The 19433-nt window shown below is 43.3% G+C and overlaps 1 protein-coding gene across 1 annotated transcript in view; it reads left to right on the forward strand.

Moving 5' to 3' along the window:
* The first annotated feature begins 2453 nt into the window (after positions 1-2453).
* LOC127582098 (PH and SEC7 domain-containing protein 3-like) overlaps positions 2454-19433 on the forward strand; it is a 336591-nt gene continuing 319611 nt past the window's right edge. The window contains exon 1 of the mRNA XM_052037102.1: positions 2454-3286. Within this exon, the coding sequence (XP_051893062.1) occupies positions 2510-3286 (777 nt within the window). The 5' untranslated portion in view covers positions 2454-2509. The remainder of the gene's footprint in view (positions 3287-19433) is intronic.

Genomic DNA, 19433 nt, shown 5'->3' on the forward strand with positions numbered 1-19433 from the left:
ACGCTGTAAATAAAATTTAAAAATTTAGACTGTTACATTGTACAGGTGAATTTTCTTGAAGGGCATGAGTGAACCAGATGTGTTTTTACAATAATCCAGTAAATTTCATTGGGATTATTAATGTTACTGGCTTCTTATTCCCAGAATTATTTAATTTTCTGCCTTTTCATGTCCCAGCTGAAATGGTGGCATGTGCACCCGTTTCTCTGGATCGTTAGTGCAGGTCTCTGGATGCTAGTCCAGTGAATTAAACTGGAATTTAGTGTTACAATTTCAGCTATCACTTAGAGAGAGCAAAGTTTATCCAAGTTGGAAAGTTCCAGGAAAATTCCCAGCTGTTGGATACATCATCCATTTGCAATGTTCACCTAAAACTTACCTGCCCTCACGAGTGGAGATAAAAGATCATGCACTCTTCTTTCGAAGCGCAGGGAAGGTCTCTGGAAATCTCTGCACTCATTATCCCCTATCTAACCCAGACTAATTCTCCTTTCAGACAGCATCTGATCCAATGTTTGCTTTCACCATGAATCCAATCCATTATTTCCCCACTCTCAGACAGTAGTCGACATGACACTAATTTCAAACAGTAGCACGGTAGTATAGCGGTTAGTGTAACGTTTTACAGTGCCAGTGACCCGGGCTCAATTCTGGCTGCTGTCTGTAAGGAGTTTGCATGTTTTCTCTGTGTCTGTGTGGGTTTCCTCCGGGTGCTCTGGTTTCCTCCCACATTCCAAAGACATACAGGTTAGGAAGCTGTGGGCATGCTATGTTGGTGCCGGAAGCGTGGCAACACTTGCGGGCTGCCCCCAGAACACTCTACGCAAAAGATGTATTTCACTGTGTGTTTCAATGTACATGTGACTAATAAAGAAATCTTAATCTTAACCCCTCTCAGACAGTACCTGATGTGAACCTGTACCCAGACACTGCCTGAACATGTCCCTATTCTCTGGCACTACCTAACCTGATCCATTGAGGATTGGGAAGAAAGGGACTTGTTATCTGCTCTTCTGGAAGATAATGTGGTTTTAAAAATAAATTTCCTGGGAAATTATCCATAACCTTTAACAGAATAACTATTTATTTAGTATAAGCAAATTAATCAATTTTTTAAACGGCACTTGAGCTTATAACACTAATTAAATATGCACATTTAACTGCTTCAAGTTACTTGCTTATGCTTGGAACTGTGCCTGGGGTTTGGTCAACCACTGGTGCTATTCTATTCCCTTCAAAGATCACATTGACTCTGGGACTTGCACAGTTCTCAAGTTAACAACGACTCGATTATACCAAAAGTAATAAATTTGGCAGAGATTCCCCAAACAGCCTTTGTGTGGAGGCTGCTCTTTATAAACAGTATTGTAAGTTATCAGTAAATATTATTCGTCAGCCTCCTCCGATTGCCAGTTTGTCCCTGGAGATTACTTTATGGTTCTTCTGCGCTGACCAAAGCGTAGGCGGCTTTTCAATGGATGCCAGATGCAGACTAGCCCGTTGTAATGTGAGTGTGAGAGAGTGTGCGCGCTCTCTATGAAGCACCCCTTTTTTCAGGCTGCAGATCCTGCACTTCGGACACATCTTGGACTGGGAAGTAAGTAGATGAAGTCTTCTTGCAAGTTATGTAAAACAGTGTGCAGCGAAAGAAAGATATATCAAACATTGACCGGAGATGGATTACAATGGAGCTCTTGTTTGTGAACTCCTTTTTGTGGATCTTATACCGTCTGCAATGAAAGTCTTTAATTCCGTGTCCCTGTGAGTTGTAAGAAGAAGGAAAGATGGGCCCACGTTTAATTCATCACAGGCCTCATCACCAGGATGACTAAGTTCCTGATGCTGTGAATGGGTAGTTTCCTTTATGTGTTGTTCATCGAATTTATCACATTACAAATCCACGCGGTGACACCCAAGTGTATTGGGGCGTCCGCTGGTGATGCAGCGAAAAGGGAGAGACCAGGACAAGCCGTGTGCCCCACCTCCGGTGTGTTATTCATGGGTTTCCGAGGAGTCTTGCGATTGAAACAACCCGCGGGCGTTCTGCAACATAAGATTGTCCAGCAACTGTCGACAAGACGGGGTGTGGTCAACAGCTGGCTGGGTGAAACTGGATGCGATGGGTTTGGTAGGGTGGGTTACTCCTGATTAACTTGTGCTCCTGTAACACCAGTGTGGTCAAAGAACTGCCAGTTACGAGTGGCTGTATTCTTCCAATGTTAACGCTGCTGCAATACGGCTAACGAACGGGTTAATGGTCTGAATGTTTCAATATGCCACAATTCTTCAGGGTGATTCCACATGCCGCGGGAGCAACGTGGTCGCCAATGTAATGTTTACTTTCCTGGACAAAATTGTGAACACCAAACAGCGCCGTTGTAATCTTTTTAAAAAGAAGTTTAATTATTGAGACTCAACTTTCTAAATCATCACCATTTGGCATTCTTTTTCTTATCTCTGCTAGGATATCTTCCCTTCAACCGAGCGTGGATAATGATGTGAGCAGGAAATGGCTGAGAAACAAGTCAAGACTTCCTTCCTTTTCGTTCGACTGCAGACTCCAACCACATCAGTTGGACACGCCAGATCAAAATGCACAGAGAGCAAAGCTGGACGCGAACTTGGCTCCGTCTTCGCCGGCCATCGGCTGGCTTCACCCTCAGACATCGGAGGCGTGGCTGCCGGCTGCCAAGACAACCTCAGGCAGCTCTGCGAGGGCTTGTCTGGTGATGGGCAACGTGAACGAGGCGGTGGCCACCTACGGCCAGATGTTCGGTGCTGTGGATCGTGCCGGAGCAGCAGCATCAGCACCAGCGGTGCATGCGGGTTTGGCGCAAGGGTAAGCCTGTCTCCCCCACTCCCACCCTCAGCCGGCTCCCCTGGCGGACAGACTGTCAACTCCCTGGATCTAGTGACCTCCCAGAAGAGTCTGCAGTCCGGAGGCTGGAGTGTGGGCTCGGAGCAGACTCCGAGGCTGCTTCCCCCTTCAGGGTCTCCGCCTGGAACCTCAGCAGCCGGCCCCTGGAGCACGCCCACCACGTATCATGTGTCCAGTTCCAGGAAGGACGGCGTCCGGTGGAAAGTACAAGTCAGCAAGCCCAACCTGGTGGAGGCGCCCATCTTTCGCAAATCTCCCCTCTCAATGAGTCAGCGATTCACTTCTGGGGTTGTGGATTGGTCTCCCAGATCGACGAGCACACCGGACAGGGCATGTGCCCCTTACAACCCAGCTCCCGGGCTCTCTGGAACAGCTAGCTCTCCAACATGTCCCAACACGCTCCAAAAGGTAAGGACTACCCCTTAATCTTGTGCTGAAAGACCCTGGGTGGATTACAGGATTTCTAAGAGTTTGTCTAACTATGTTTTATTCATTAGAATGACACTTGTGGTGTGGCATGTGGCAGTTTTGGCACAGAACTGAAGACGAGTTTTGGTCTTCACAGTTTCTGCAACTGTTGACGTGCAATCTGCATGTCCAGTTAAGTTACACAGTGAGATATAATTGTAATGAGCTTCCCACAAAATGCAGCTCAAATATTGTTCAGATGTAGGAAATGAAATAAAACTGTGGACGCTGGAATTGGAAACAGAAACGGAAATGCTGGAAGAACTTGGCAACTCGAGCAGCATCTGTGGAAAGAGAAACCAGTTATTGTTCTGGATCAGGGACCCTTCTGAAGCTATTTAACCGAGGATGGGTCCCTGAGCTAAAACATTAACTGGTTTCTCTTTCCAAAGATGCTGCTTGACTGGTTGAGTCCTTCCAGCATTTCTGTAATTGTTCAGATGTGGTTTATTGCAATGGTAAGAATTGTCATAATAATGCAATAATCTTCACCTAATTAACAATACCACAGAGCAGCCTTAACGGAAGGACAGCCAATGAGAATGGGGTGGCTTTGGGTAGGATTCCCACTCAACCTGGAGTGTGAAATTAGCTGGGAATAGGCATGCAACTCGTACACCCCATATCTCCCCATTCCCACTGAGTGTGATGTCTGGGCTACACTCGACCACTTGCCTGGTAATGTGGATGAATGGCATTAGAGAGATGATGCCGGTCAAGGCATTAAGGTTCTTAAAACGTAAATGTGTCTACTTTTGAAAGGAACAGAGAATACCACATCTGACTCACAAAAATTCAGTTATAGGGAAAGACTCTGAGAAAATTCAGTTATAGGGAAAGACTCTGAGTTTGACAACCCATACAGCAAGAGGATTATCCTGTTATTAAATGGTTGTTAAACCACATGAATATGCAGGATGCTTTGGCTGTGGACATGGTACAACATGGGATCAATAAATAAGAAATGTATTCCTGCTTGGCAGCTCTTTGCAAGAAATCTTGCATATTTAATCTTGAGGCAGTATTATTACCTTTCCCACTTATGTCAAAAAGGGTCAGTTTCATTTCTGTTGACAATGGTGTCACGCAGACTGAACTGTCTAAGCTGTAGAGACAAGTGCTCAGAAGTGCAGCAGCATTATCTGTGCTAAAGTAAACCCTGTAATAGGAAATGATTTTTATTTTGAAGCATGTTGAGCATTCTTTAAAACATGCTGCACTCAATGAATCCTGATTTGCATTGCTTTAATGACATATACAGAAGATGATGTTTCTCGAAAGGGTAATTTTTAAAGGGTAAAATTCAATGTATTTTTAGAATATTGAATGTAGAACAGTACAGCACAGGAACAGGCTCTTCAGCCCACAATGCTGTGCCAAACTAATTAAATTAGTAATCAAATGCCCAATTAAACTAATCCCTTCTACCTACACAATGTCCATATCCCTCCATTTTCTGCACCTTCATGTGCCTATCTAAGAGCCTCTTGAACGCCTCTATCATATTTGCCACCACCACAACTCCTGGCAGTGTATTCCAGGCACCCACCACTCTCTGTGTGTAAAATAAAATTACCCTGCGCATCTGCTTTGAACACCCCCTCTCACCTTAAATGCATGCCTTCTGGTATTAGACATTTCAACCCTGGGAAAAAGATACTGACTGTCTATCTACGCCTCTCATAATCTTATAAACCTCGATCAGGTCTCCCTATAGCCTCTGCCACTCCAGAGAAAACAACCCAAGTTTATCCAACCTCTCCTTAGAGCACATGCCCTCTAATCCAGGCAGCATCCTGGTAAACTTCTTCTGCGCCCTCTCCAAAGCCTCCAAAGCCTTTTTTGTGACTATTCTTATGCCATTCTTATGGCTTGGGGCTGGACATAGCTAAAATGAAATGATAAAGAGCTTAACTATTTTACACATAATTAACCTCTGGAGATAAAAGTACATTTCTGTCTTTTTCAATCTTTTTATTAGTTTTCAAATTAATACAGATTAATATATCAATGTTTATACATGTAATACAAAGAGATCAGGAGAACAATCATGACATGGATAATAATAAAGAACAATAAAGTATAAAAAAAATCTGTAGATCCAACGATCTGTTAGTGCATGAATATAATATAATATAAAAGAAAAAATTTATTATAAAATATAAAAGAAAGAAAAAAAAATCCCCAAAATAATAAGAAAAATTATAAACAATATATCAAACCAAACTAAGCTAAGGGAAAAAAAAATTCAAAAAAAACAGAAAAAAAAGACTGGACTAAAATTTCTCAATAGAAACAGGAGCAGTATTATGTCGTCAACTCCGTTCCTCTAAATTGAAAGGTTATTATAAGGGCATGTGAAAATATTGAATAAGTGGACTCCAAACTTCCTCAAATTTAAGCAAAGGATCCACTCCTAATTTTTTCTAAGTTTAAACATGATATAGTTTGAAAGAACCATTGAAAAGTAGTAGGGGGTATTGGATCCTTCCATTTAAGCAAAATGGATCGTTTGGCCATTAATGTAACAAAGGCATTCATGTGGTTGGCAGAGGCAAATAGGTGGTCAGATTCTATCCTTGGTAAACCAAAAATTGCAGTGATAGGATGAGGTTGTAAATCAATATTCAATACATTTGAAATAATGTTAAAAATATCTTTCCAATATTTTTCCAAAAGAGGAGAGGACCAAAACATATGTGTCAAAGAAGCCACATTCGACTTACATCTGTCACATATAGGATTTATATGGTGATAAAAACGGGCTAGCTTATCTTTTGACATATGGGTCCTGTGAACTACCTTAAACTGTATCAAAGACTGTCTGGCACACATTGAAGATGTATTAACTAAATGAAGAATTTTCTTCCAAGTCTCTGTAGGTATAGATGTCTGGAGTTCCCTTTCCCATTCAGTCTTAATTTTGTCCAGTGGTTCTGAACGAATTTTCATAATTAAATTATAAATTATTGCTATCAAGCCCTTCTGACAAGGATTAAAACCAAAAATTTTTTCCATAATTTCAGTTTTGTAAGGTGTGGGAAAAGAGGGTATAGTAGCTTTTAAAAAATTTCTAATTTGCAAATATCTAAAAAAGTGTGATCTAGGCAAATTGTATTTGTTAGACAATTGTTCAAAAGGTGAAAAACAGTTATCAATGAATAAATCATGAAAACATACTATTCCCTTCCTTTTCCATATGGAAAAAGCTGAGTCAACTCTGGATGGATGAAAGAAAAAATTAGATTGAATGGGACTTGATAGATTAAATTTATTCAATCCAAAAAATTTATGAAATTGAAACCACATTCGTATTGTATGTTTAACAATTGGGTTAATCATATGTTTACTTAATTTGGTAAGTGCAAAAGGGAGTGGAGCTCCTAAAATAGAAACTAATGAACATTCAAGTACTGATTGGGACTCAAGGTGTACCCATTTGGGGCATTGAATTGCATCTGAATTTTGTATCCAAAAAATTAAATATCTAATATTGATTGACCAATAATATAATCTGAAGTTAGGCAAGGCCATACCACTGTACATTTCAATGTGACAAGGAAATAGAATGAAAATACTCTTCACATTAAGTGGGGTAAAAAGTATGATTAAAGTATGCACAGGTGAGGTTAGGGCATGTGGAAATTAAAATAATCTAGGTTACTTAGTTCTTAGATCACTCGTATTGCAAGATAGTTCCAAACTCTTCCATTAGTTGCAGTGCAGGGAAGTCAATGAAGATAGAAATGGGTAAAGATGATAAATGGGCAATTATTTGTTTTACACCATCATGTAAACTCAATGGGGTAAATCTTGCCCAATTTGGCCCACTGCTCAGATTTGCCTTCATCCGCTGTGTTCTCTCCTTGTCAGTACTATCCTTGTTTGGAAATGTGGGCCTCATTATTCTGGGTGTCCTTCGCTCAGTCTAGCAGCAAGGTGTAGCAAGGCCTCAGCTGGAGTACTACTGAAGCCCTGTCCCTGGAACCGCTTGACAGTCTTTGTGATAAAAGGCAAGGCTAGGAGGTGGAGCTAAGCCTCCTGTCAAAGTCTGTGAGACTTTGTCAGAATTATTGATTGTTTCTGAAACTAAATTTTGTTTAAATTGCTTCAATTCATTGAACACTTATTTAAAATAAGAAAAACATTAATAAATAAATAAAAACATTAAAACAGCATAGATAAGTGGGGAAAAAGATAATTGAACATCTTTCCAATCCACAGATTGGGAATGCTCTTTCAAAGCCATGGGGATTTCAATCCCAGGCTAGGGCTGAGGTGGAATTCCCATGTTGGGGAATCCTAGCTTCTCTGGGTTCTGATGTTGGTCTCCAGCTCAATTCAACCCAAATATTAGCGATAGCAGCTCTGACTTAATTAATTATCCTGAAGGATTTGATTAGATATTATGAAACAAAAAATTGGCAATCTGAAACTGATGATGTTCTTTCAGATCCCTGGGAACCATGTAATCTTGTTGTGATTAATTCTGTCTTGCATGATTATGTAAGAATAAATATTGCTTCTTACACAGAGCTGCACATGGTCTTAACTGCTGACTTATAAGTGTTTTTTTTTACCTAATAATTGAATATATTGAATGGTGTCAGTATGATGATTGTCAAAGAAGGTGAGCCAAGAGTATGGTTTCAGAATAAGTGGTCCTTACTTTTTGGGAGATTCTGTGGGTCTTCCTCTGGAGTTATGGAGCAACATCATGCATCAGTTGTCTTGTTGCCAAGTCAAGTCAAGATGACTACAAATGGCTCTTTGGATTCCACTAATAGTTCAATTGAACCATGGATTGAATACATAGAAGGAATAGAATGTGCTTACATGAAAATAACATTGCATAAGTTAATAAAAAAGTAATTTTGCTTTCAGCTGTAGTTGCCAAGACATACAAGTTGGTAAAAACTTTGGCTCCAACCAATCGAGGAGATGGGTATTTAAAGAGTTGGTTAAACTAGTTGAATATCGTGATGCATATTCCTCTTTCCTGTAGTTCAACAGAATAGTCATTGAAATTTGGATGAAACTATTGCAGACTTTGTCGTATTGATGGATTGTAAGTTTGGTGAAAGTTTGGAAGATCACAGAGTATGAGATGTGTGTACTCAAAGAAGGGTGCTCATTGAGAAGAAAATGAGCTTTCTGCAGGCACTTGATAATGTCCAGGCAATGGCTTCTGTAGTTAAATGAGGGCAGTGAGATCACTTAGCAAAGGTTTGGGATTTAACAAGCTTGGGGCCAAGCTCTAGGGCATCTTCAGGAAATGGGAAGAATAATGTGAAGGGGAGATACTATCTGTGTGGAAGTTAATGTGTGCAGACATAGAGTCTGTTTGCTATAATTGTGGTATCAAGGGACATTTGTTGATTGTTTTCTTGAAAGCAAAGTAACAACACAGAGAACCCAGTGCAAAATCTACTGGAAAGAATGGCAAACGTGAATGATGGAGCTGGTGGTGACCTAGATGAACCTTATGGACTATTTACACTTGACCAAGAAGCTACTGAACATTTTTGTACATCAGTGTATGTTGAAATGAATAGAAGGTCTGTGAAGAGTGACACTAATGCTGCCATATTGATGATGTGTGAGGTGCTGTGGAATGTCTGTCATTTCCGCCAGCTGCAAATGGGATCCCACCACTAGCCACATCTTCCCCTCCCCACTCCTTTCCATCACTCTCTCCGTGACCCTCTGGTCCACTCATTCCTCCCCAGCCACCCCTTCCTGACCTCTGGCACCTTCCCCTGCAACAGCAGAAGGGCGACACTTGTTCTGCACCACCTCAGATTGCACTACTATACTTTGCACCATTCCATGGTTTAAGATAAGATAAGATATCTTTATTAGTCACATATACATTGAAACACACAGTGAAATGCACCTTTTGCGTAGAGTGTTCTGGGGGCAGCCCACAAGTGTCGCCATGCTTCTGGCACCAATATGACATGCCCACAACTTTCTAATCTGTATGTCTTTGGAATGCGGGAGGAAACTGGAGCACCTGGAGGAAACCCACGCAGACACGGGGAGAACGTACAAACTCCTTATAGACAGCGGCCGGAATTGAACCCAGGTCGCTGGCGCTGTAATATCGTTACGCTAACTGCTACACTACCGTGCCTGCCCTCATTGCTGTATTTATTATTGTATTTATTATTACCATGTATGCTGTTTACTCTATGAGCTTCACACAAGCAAGGAATTTCATTGCACCCTGGTGTATATGACAACAAACTAGACTAACTAACTGACCTCTCCGTCACCACCATCCAGGGATCTCCTAGGTGAGGCAAAGGTTCATGTGCACCTCCTCCAACCTTGTCTTTTGCATTCAGTGCGCTTGATGTGACCTCCTCTACATCGACGAGACCAAGTGCAGACTGGGCAGTTTGCAGTGCACCTACACTGCCTGTGCAACAGCCATCCCAAGCTTCTGGTTACATGCCATTTCAGCTCTTCTTCCCATCCCAACAATGACCTGCCCTCGACCTTCTCCACTGCCAGGCTGAGGCTCAACACAAACTAGAAGAACAACACCTCGTATTCCCCCTGGGTACCTACAACCCAGTGGTATGACCATTGAATTTCCCAAGTTCAAGTAACCCTTACCCCCTGCATTCCCCTCTCTCTGATCCACCACTGGTCCCATTTTTGCTTCCTTTCCCAATCTCCCCCTCCAGCCTCCCATCACCCATCTTCCTCCCTCTTCCCCTCCTGGTTCCATCCCACACACTTCACCCACTGGATTCCCTCCCCCATCTGGTTCCACCTGCCCTTCAGCTCTCCCTTAATGGTTCCCATTATCATCTTCCTTACTTATCCAATTCCGGCACTATATACGGTATAGCCCGTGTATTCCTGCTAATCACCCTGCAACCTGTGTTTCCACCTTCCCTCTCCCCTCCCCCTACCTGGTTTCATTTCCCTCTCATTTTTTTACTTGTTTGCTTCCACCTATCATTTATCTGCCTGTGCCTCCTAACTCATCCCTACCTGTTCCCCCATCTTGTTCCTTCTGCCCATCATCCTTCACCCCTCCTTGGTCCACCTATCACCTACTGGCCCCTGTCTCACCACTCCCCCCCTCTCTTTATACCGGCTACCTTCCCTCTCCACTCTCAGTCCTGATGCAGGATCTAGACCCGAAATGTTGACAATTCCTCTCCTCCCACACATGCTGCTCGACCGCTGAGTTACTCCAGCAGATTGCCTTTAGCTGTGAAGCAGCATTGGGCTTGCATCAGTTGTGCTGTGGGATAGTCAGGTTAAGATGACCACAAATGGCATTTTAGTGACATTGGCCAGGTAGTCCAGTGAAGCTCAAAGAGTCATCGACTATCTAACCATATAGGGGAAAGGATCAAGGTTAGAGAGGTATGTGAAGTAAGAGTAAAAATTGGTATTTTTTACTCATACTTGACAATATCTCTTCAACATTAATCCTGGAAGTGAAGCAACCTGCCTCTTCTGATTGCTCCTGGTCAACTACTTTGACAGGACAGAAATGGATTTCAAAGAAATCGATAGACTGGGAAGACATCGAGAGCATTGACAGCATTGAGAAAAGAAGTTGGGATGATATGTTTCAGTTGTACAAGGCATTGGTGAGGCTGCACTTGGAGTATTGTGTTCAGTTTTGGTCATCCTGCTATAGAAAAGATGGCATTAAGCTGGAAAGAGTGCAGAAAAGATTTATGAGGATGTTGCGAGGACTCGGGACTTGGTTATAGGGAGAAGTTGGGCGTGCCAGGAATTTATTACTTGCAACGTAGGAGACTGAGGGGTGACCTTATAGAGGTGTATAAAATCATGAGGGACATAGATAGGGTGAATGCACTCTTTTTCCTGGGGTTGGGGAATCAAGAACTAGAAGGCATAGGTTTAAGGTGAGAGGGGAGAGATTTAATAGGAACCCGATGGGCAACTTTTTCACACAGTGCGCATATCAAATGAACTGCCAGAGGAAGTAGTTGAGGCAGATACACTAACAACATTTAAAAGACATTTGGACAGATACATGAACAGGGAATGTTTAGAGGGATATGGGTCAAATATGGACAAATGGGACTAGCTTAGATGGCTGTCTTGGTCGGCATGGATGAGTTAGGCTATAGGGCCTATTTCCGTGTTGTAAGGCTCTATGACTCTGTCTCAAAGAGCACGAGGAAATGATCAGCTGCACTCAATGAGTAACCCAAGATGCACCACACCAAGTGCTACACCTGTCCCTACACCTCCTCCCTCACCACCATTCAGGGTCCCAGACAATCTTTCCAGGTGAGGCAGCGTTTCACCTGTGAGTCTGAGGGTGTCATTTATTGCATCCGGTGCGGCCTCCTGTACATCGGTGAGACCCAACGCAGATTGGGTGACCGCTTCGTCAAGCACCTTCGCTCCGTCCTCCGCAAATGCCAGGACCTCCCGATGGCCACCCACCAATTCCACATCCCACTCCCATACTGACATGTCTATCCATGGCCTCCTCTACTGCCATGTTGAGGCCAGTTGCAGGTTAGAGGAACAAAACCTCATATTCTGCCTTGGGAGTCTCCAACCTAATGGCCTCAACATTGATTTCTCTAACTTCCAGTAACCCCTCCCCTTCTTTTTCTTCCCCCTCTGCTCTTCTGTCTTCCCTTATTCCTATGGCTCCCTTCCCCCACCTTGATGACCTGCCCATCTCCTCTCCTCCCCTCCCACATCCTTTATTCCATGGTCCACTGCCCTCTCCTACCGGATTCCTTCTTCTTCAGCCCTTTGCCTCTTCTAGCTGTCACCTCCCAGCTTCTTACATCTTTTCACCCCTCCCCCACCCATCTACCCTCCCCCTCTCGCCTGGACTCACCTATCACCTGCCTGCATGTGCTCCTCCCCCTCCCCCCCCCCACCTTCTTATTCTGGCTTCTGCCCTCTTCCTTTCCAGTCCTGATGAAGGGTCTTGGCCCAAAACATCAACTGTTCATTTCCCCTCCATAGATGCTGCCTGACCTGCTGAGTTCCTCCAGCATCTGCAGAATTTTTTGTGTCTCCATGTTTTGTGATGAACTTGATAGCGTTCAAGGTATGGAAACCAATTTTCATCTGAAGAAAGGTGCTCCATCTCCAAAGCATATTGCCTACCTTGCAGTCTGAAGGAAATGTAAATTGTTGATGAGACAGCAGGAAGCAAGTATCATTGAATTGGTTGAGTTTTTTGCTTGGACTGCTCTAATCATTCCTTTCGTGAATATGAAGGGCACCAATTAGATTGGTGGAGATTATAAAATGACTTGGAACAGAGAAGCAAAGATAGACATTTACTCACGAATGAATTGATTGCTCAGCTAGGAGGAGGATTTGAGCTTTACAGCTGTTGCATAATAACCAGCAGATTCAGTTTGAGAATGTTGACAGACATACACAATAATACTCACCTTCGACAGCACCAGTACAACAGACATCATTTGCAACAGCATCAGTCCTGGGCATTTTCCAGGTGATAATGGATCCAAGATTACCTGGCGCTGTGTGCTTCCCAGATCATAACCTTGTGTTTGAAAGGACAGAGCAGGAACATAAGGAGAATCTAGAAGGTGTGACTCTGAGAAGCAGAAGTACAGTCAAGGAAAGACAAGATTGTCTTTGCTGCTTCAGAAGTTCTTTTCCTTGGTGACTGATGCTGAAGGATTCCAACTAGCTAAGAACTTTTAAAGCAGTGTTGGGTGCTTTAGTCCAACCAACTTGACAGAGTCCAAGACCTACTTAAGAGCTCTCAACTATTGTGCACATTTCCTGCCATCCTTAAGCAGTTTTTGGCTCTATTTATGTGTTGCTGAATCATAAAATGAAGTGTAAGTAGGCAAGTCTAAGCAGCTGCTCTTGTTCATTGAGCTCCAGCATAGGTATTGCTGCAGTTCTGTCATGCATCACCTTGCAGAGTTGATGTAGCTTCATCACATTTTGAAAGGAATGGAGAAAGGCAGTTGATTGGTTTTGCATCAAGGTCTCTTTCCAAAGCAGAGCAACACTACCTCATAATGAAATGAAGGTTTAACTGTCATCTACACAGTGATTAAGTTCCACAGGTACAGCCAGAATGTTGATTTTTATAGACCATAAGAGTCTGTAGAGTATTTTTGGTGGGAATATTCAAGGATATCTCTGACCACTTCAGCTAGGGTTAGAGATGGCTGTTACCATTGTCTTCATGTGACTAAGTTCTGAAGTGCAAGAGTTGACTGCCAGTAGGTGCACCTCCAAATGAGGCACTCGTAGCCGGGTGAAGCAATGTCATTGCTAGAATACATGGATAGTACACCAGCCTATCGTTACAGCTAGCTCCCATGATGACATGCGACTTTACTGCTTTGTATGTGTGAGAGCACATTCAGAATGGAAGGGAAGGAGAATGTGAAGAATTGGAGGACACAATGAAGAAATGTGTACAAGGTCAGGAACATTGCAATAATCCACCATCAGTTCCCGTCAACCCTTGGCCCTGAATGATCAAACCTTGGTCAAGGGTACATATGGATTTTGCAATTCCACTTATGGGAAGAGCGATAATGACCATAGTGAGTGCACATTCCTAATGGATGGAAGCAATTTTAGTGGCGAATTCTATATCTCAGGCGATGATTTGAAAGTTGAGAATAACCTTGACTGCAGATAGTCTTCCAAAGTTCTTGTGATAGACATTGAAAGTAACCTCACCTGAACTGGGGTGCTGCCTCAGGAAGGCAACATCTATCATCAAAGATCCCCACCATCTGGGCCATGCCATCTTCTCGCACCTACCATCAGGCAGGAGGTACAGAAGCCTGAAGACCCACACGACCAGGTTCAAGAACAGCTACTTCCTTTCAACCATTCGGTTCCTGAACCAATCTGCACAACCCTAATCACTATCTCGGTATGACAACACTGTGACCACTTTGCACTGCAATGGACTTTGTTTGTTCTTGTTCTAATTGTGTTCTTTCTTGTATAATTTATGTTTAATTTATGTTTTTCTTGTGAATTTTGTGTCTCTGATACCATATGCCTGTGATGCTGCTGCAAGTAAGTTTTTCATTGCGCCTGTGCATACATGTACTTGTGCATATCACAGTAAACTTGACTTTGATTCTGAATTGATCTTGCCAAATTCCTCAGAAGGAATGGAGTCCAACTATTCCCTATGACCCAGCCTCAAATGACTTGACAGAATAGGCAGTTCAGGCTGTGAAAAGTGCACTGAAAAAGATGATGAGAAATATAATTGAGACAGATGTTGCACATTTCTTCACCAGGATACATCACATGTAGCTTCAGAACAAACACCTGCTGAGTTACTGATGGACAGATATCTCAGAACAGACTTGGACTTGAAGCCAGAAATCAGTGCTACTATGTTTTCCAAGTAAGGAAACTAGAAAGAATAACATGATGCCAGAGCTTGTGATCACAATTTTGAACCAGATGAATATGTACCAGAGCCAGAAATGTCCTCATCTGGAAATCTCATGTAACATCGGAGAACACAGCTCGTAATGAGATGCTACAACCTACTGGAGATGTAGCGTAAACTGAGAGCAGGAAGATGACCCAAATAACAAAGCAAGAATGCGAAAAGTACTCAGTTTTCCCAGAAATGTTTGAAAAGGTGATTTGCTAGGTTTAGTTTCTGGAGTGACACAAAATAATGTGGAAAAATTGTTACAACATTTTACTCTGGGAAAAGGCCATTTTCAAACACATGACATTATGATCACATTTCTGGACTCAGGTAGTATTATGGACAGTCGGGCAGTATCTATGGAGGGAAATGGACAGTCGATATTTCAGGTTGAGACCCTTCATCAGGATTGGATCCAGATTCCAGCATCTTCAGTGTCTTGTGTTTCTCAGATAGTATTATATTGTTTAAAATAATTGATATCAATATGATAGTTTTCTGAAATGAATTGAATACTTTAGACTAGAATTAACCTCGGAAATATTGGTGTGGAAGTGCTTCATATATTCAGATGGTCATTGCCTATTTGAGATTTTAATAGTTTCTAATTCAACTTGAGCTTCCACTTGGAGGTCATTTCACCCCGCAAGCCTCCACATCCAGCACTTCATCCTTCGCCATATCTGCTAGCTTCAATAGAATCCCACCACCAGTCACATCTTCCCCTCTCCGCCCCTTTCTGCTTTGCACAGGGACCACTCTCTCCATGACTCCCTAGTCCACTCATTCCTCCCCACCCTCCTCCCCTCTGACCCCTGGCACTTTCCCCTGCAGCTGTAGGAGGAGCAACACCTGTCCCTTCACCTCCTCTTTCACCATCATCCAGGGACCTAAACAGTTCTTCCAGGTGAGACGCAGATTCATGTTGCATTGTTGCAATCAGTGCTCGAGATCTGACCTCCTCTACGTCGGAGAGACCAAGCGTAGACGAGGCGACCATGGCGCTCTGTCAGTAATGGACAGCTTGAGCTTGCACTTGCAGGTCATTTCAACTTCTCACTTCCACACTGACCCTTCTGTCCTCAGCCTTCTCCACTGCCACAGTGAGGCCAGAGGCAAACTAGAAGAACAACACTTCATGTTCCTTTTTGGCAGCCTACAACCCAAAGGGAGGTACATTGAATGATCTAATTTCAGGTAACCCATACCCCCCATGCACCTTTCCCACACCCAATTGTCCACCGAATTTCTCTCTCCGTCCTGTTCACCTTTTCCATACCTACCCCCTCGTTACCAAGAATCTTCACCTCCCTTTACCTGGTTCCATTTGCTCATTAATCTTATATCCATCCACCTGGGCTTCTTCTTTCTTCTCCCTTGGTTCGCTTTTCCTACCCCCTGCCTCACCTGGTATATCTGCCCATCATCCCTCCCCCATCTGGTTGCATCTATCATCTACAAGCCTCTATCTCCACCCTCCCCTCCCCCACCTGGTTCCATCTGTCTAATTCCTTTTTACCCTGGCCTATTTTCCACCTATCATGTATGAGCCTCTGTCTCAAACTCACCTCTCCCCTATCAGGCTCCATTTGTCCGTCACCTCCCTCTCATCTGGTTTCACCTATCCCCTACCAGCACCAGTCTCATCCTTCCCTCTGACTTCTATATATTTACCATCTTCCCTCTACACTCTCAGTCCTGATGCAGAGACTCAACTCAAAATGTCGACCATCCCTTTGCCTCCACAGATGCTGCCTGACCTGCTGAATTCCTCCAGCAGTTTGCTTCTGCTGTCAACGTGATGAGCAATTATCCACTGGAAAAGTCAACTAGAAAAGTTTATTTACAGCAAATCTAAAAAAACTCTTATTGTCCCCCAATGGACATTTTAGTCATAAGCAATAGTACTTGCAAGGCCGAGAATGGAGTGTTAAGTTCGTTATCTATTTAATCAGATGAAATAAGATAAGCTAAGATTTCTTTGTTAGTCACATGTACATTGAAACGCACAGTGAAATACATCTTTGCGGAGAGTGTTCTGGGGGCAGCCCGCAAGTGTCGCCACACTTCCGGCGCCAACATAGCATGCCCACAACTTCCTAACCTGTACATCTTTGGAATGTGGGACGAAACCGGAGCACCCGGAGGAAACCCACGCATACACATGGAGAACGTACAAACTCCTTACAGGCAGCGGCTGGAATTGAACCCAGGTCGCTGGCGCTGTAAAGCATTATGCTAACTGCTACACTACCGTGTATGAGATATCTACTTCATGTTGTGATATTTATTATAAAACTTTAAAAAAATGTTCATTGTCTCCATTAGTAAAAGCACATTTGTTTAAAATTAAAAAATTCCTACACCACGATATCACGATATAGAAAAGTGAAGGATTTGATGTGTAGGATATAAAATAAGTGCCTTCAATATCTTGGGCATAAATGCACTGATGAACTATGACAGTGATTTATAACTGAAAGCAGAAAGACTCCCACCTCCCCATTCCAACATGTCCACTCCCTCCCACAGTGCTGTTTTAGAAATCACGTTCACTTCAGCAGTAGGAACACAACATAGCTACCTGCCCTAATCTGCTTCACTGGAAGATTATTAAACAGAATTTGACACTGAGCCACGTTAGGGCAGATATTCAACAGCCTAGATAAAGGGGTACAGGTTAAGGCATGCTTTTAAAGGAGGAAAGAGAGGAGGAGAGATTTAAGGAGGAAATGGCAGAGCTCTGGGCTTTGGCAGCTGAGGGCATTCACAGAGGTGTATAAGATTATGAGCATGGAGAAAGTGGACAGCCAGAACATTTTCCCCAGGGCGGCAGTGGCCAATACCAGAGGACACCAGTTTAAAGTAAGAGGAGGAAAGTTCAGGGGAGATGTCAGAAGTAGGTATTTTTTTTTACACAGAGAGTGGTGCGTGCCTGGTCAAAAGCATTTGAAGATCTACGAGGGTGGCAAGGTTAGAGGAGATTACAGTGCGAGGGAAGGGAGAAGCCATACCTGAGTAACTGAGCCGTGGGTCCAATCTTTGACCTTTGCCAGGTTAACTGGTCGGGGTAATGGTCATTGAACAATAATCTGAAAGACTGTTACACGAGTCAGTAAGAAAGAGGGAGAGCTCCCATGCACAGTTGCTATCAGTTGACATCAGTTGGGTTCGGGAAGATGGGGCTTGCCAGTTAAAAAGGCACATGACTAAAGGATAACTATGACAAACTATTGGAGAGCAGGAGGCACAGATCAGTGCAATGAATACTGGATTCACTTGGATCAATACGTAGAGCATAGAACAGTACAGCACAGTATGGGCACGTTGGCCCATGATGTTGTGCCGATCTACATAAACACTTACTTCCTGATAAATGTAACCCTTCCCTCCTGCACAGCCCAAAATCCTCCATTTTACTTTCTTCCATGTGCCTATCTAAGAGTCTTTAAAATGTCCCTATTGTATCAACCTCTACCACCATCCCCAGCAGTGTGTTCCAGGCACGCACCACTCTCTGTGTAAAAAAAAATACCTACTTCTGACATCTCGCCTGAACTTTACTCCTCTTACTTTAAACTGGTGTCCTTTGGTATTGGCCATTGCCACCCTGGGGAAAATGTTCTGGCTGTCCACTTTCTCCATGCTCATAATCTTATACACCTCTGTCAAGTCGCCTCTCATCCTGCGTCACTCCAAAGAGAAAAGCCCTAGCTTGCTCAACCTTTACTCATAAAACATGTTTTCTAATCCAGGCAAATCTCCTCTGCACCCTTTCTAAAGCTTCCAGATCCTTTTTATAATGAGGTGACCAGAATTGAACACAATACTCTAAGTGTGGTCTAATTAGAGTTTTATGGAGCTGTAACATTACCTCGTTGCCCTTGAACTCAATCCCCTGGACAATGAATGCCAACACACCATTCTTAACCACACCATTCTTAACCACCCTATTAACTTGTGCGGCAACCTTGAGGGATCTATGGACGTGGATCCCAAGATCCCTCTGTTCCTCCACACTGCTAAGAATCCTGCCATTAACCTTGTACTCTGCCTTCAAGTACTTTCTTCTAAAGTGTATCACTTCACACTTTTCCAGATTAAACTCCACCTGCCACTTCTCCACCCAACTCTGCACCCTGTCTATATCCCACTGCAACCTACGACAACCTTCTACGCTATCCACAACATTTCCATGTCATCTGCAAACTCACTAACTCATCCCTCCACTTCCTCATCCAAGTCATTTATAAAAATCACAAAGAGCAGGGATCCCAGAACAGATCCCTGCGGAACACCACTAGTTACTGACCTCCAGGCAGAACACTCTCCATCTACTACCACCCTCTGCCCTCTGTGGGCAAGCTAATTCTGAACACACGCAGCCAAGTCTCCATGCCTAATGACTTTCAAGATGAGCCTACCATGGGGAACCTTGTCAAACACCTTACTAAAGTCCAGATACACCACATCCGCTGCTCTACCTTCATCAATACCCTCATCATTTTCTTTTCCATCTTGTCTCCCTGGAGTTATTGATTCCTGGTGGGAAACCTTCCAACGGAACAAGCTGCTACATGGTAACTAGCCCATTTCATGGGCTATTTGACTACAAGAGCATCAAAACCATTGCAAAGTTTGTCCTTGCCTGGTAGC

The sequence above is a fragment of the Pristis pectinata genome, chromosome 2 (assembly GCF_009764475.1).
Source record: "Pristis pectinata isolate sPriPec2 chromosome 2, sPriPec2.1.pri, whole genome shotgun sequence".
NCBI lineage: Eukaryota > Metazoa > Chordata > Chondrichthyes > Rhinopristiformes > Pristidae > Pristis > Pristis pectinata.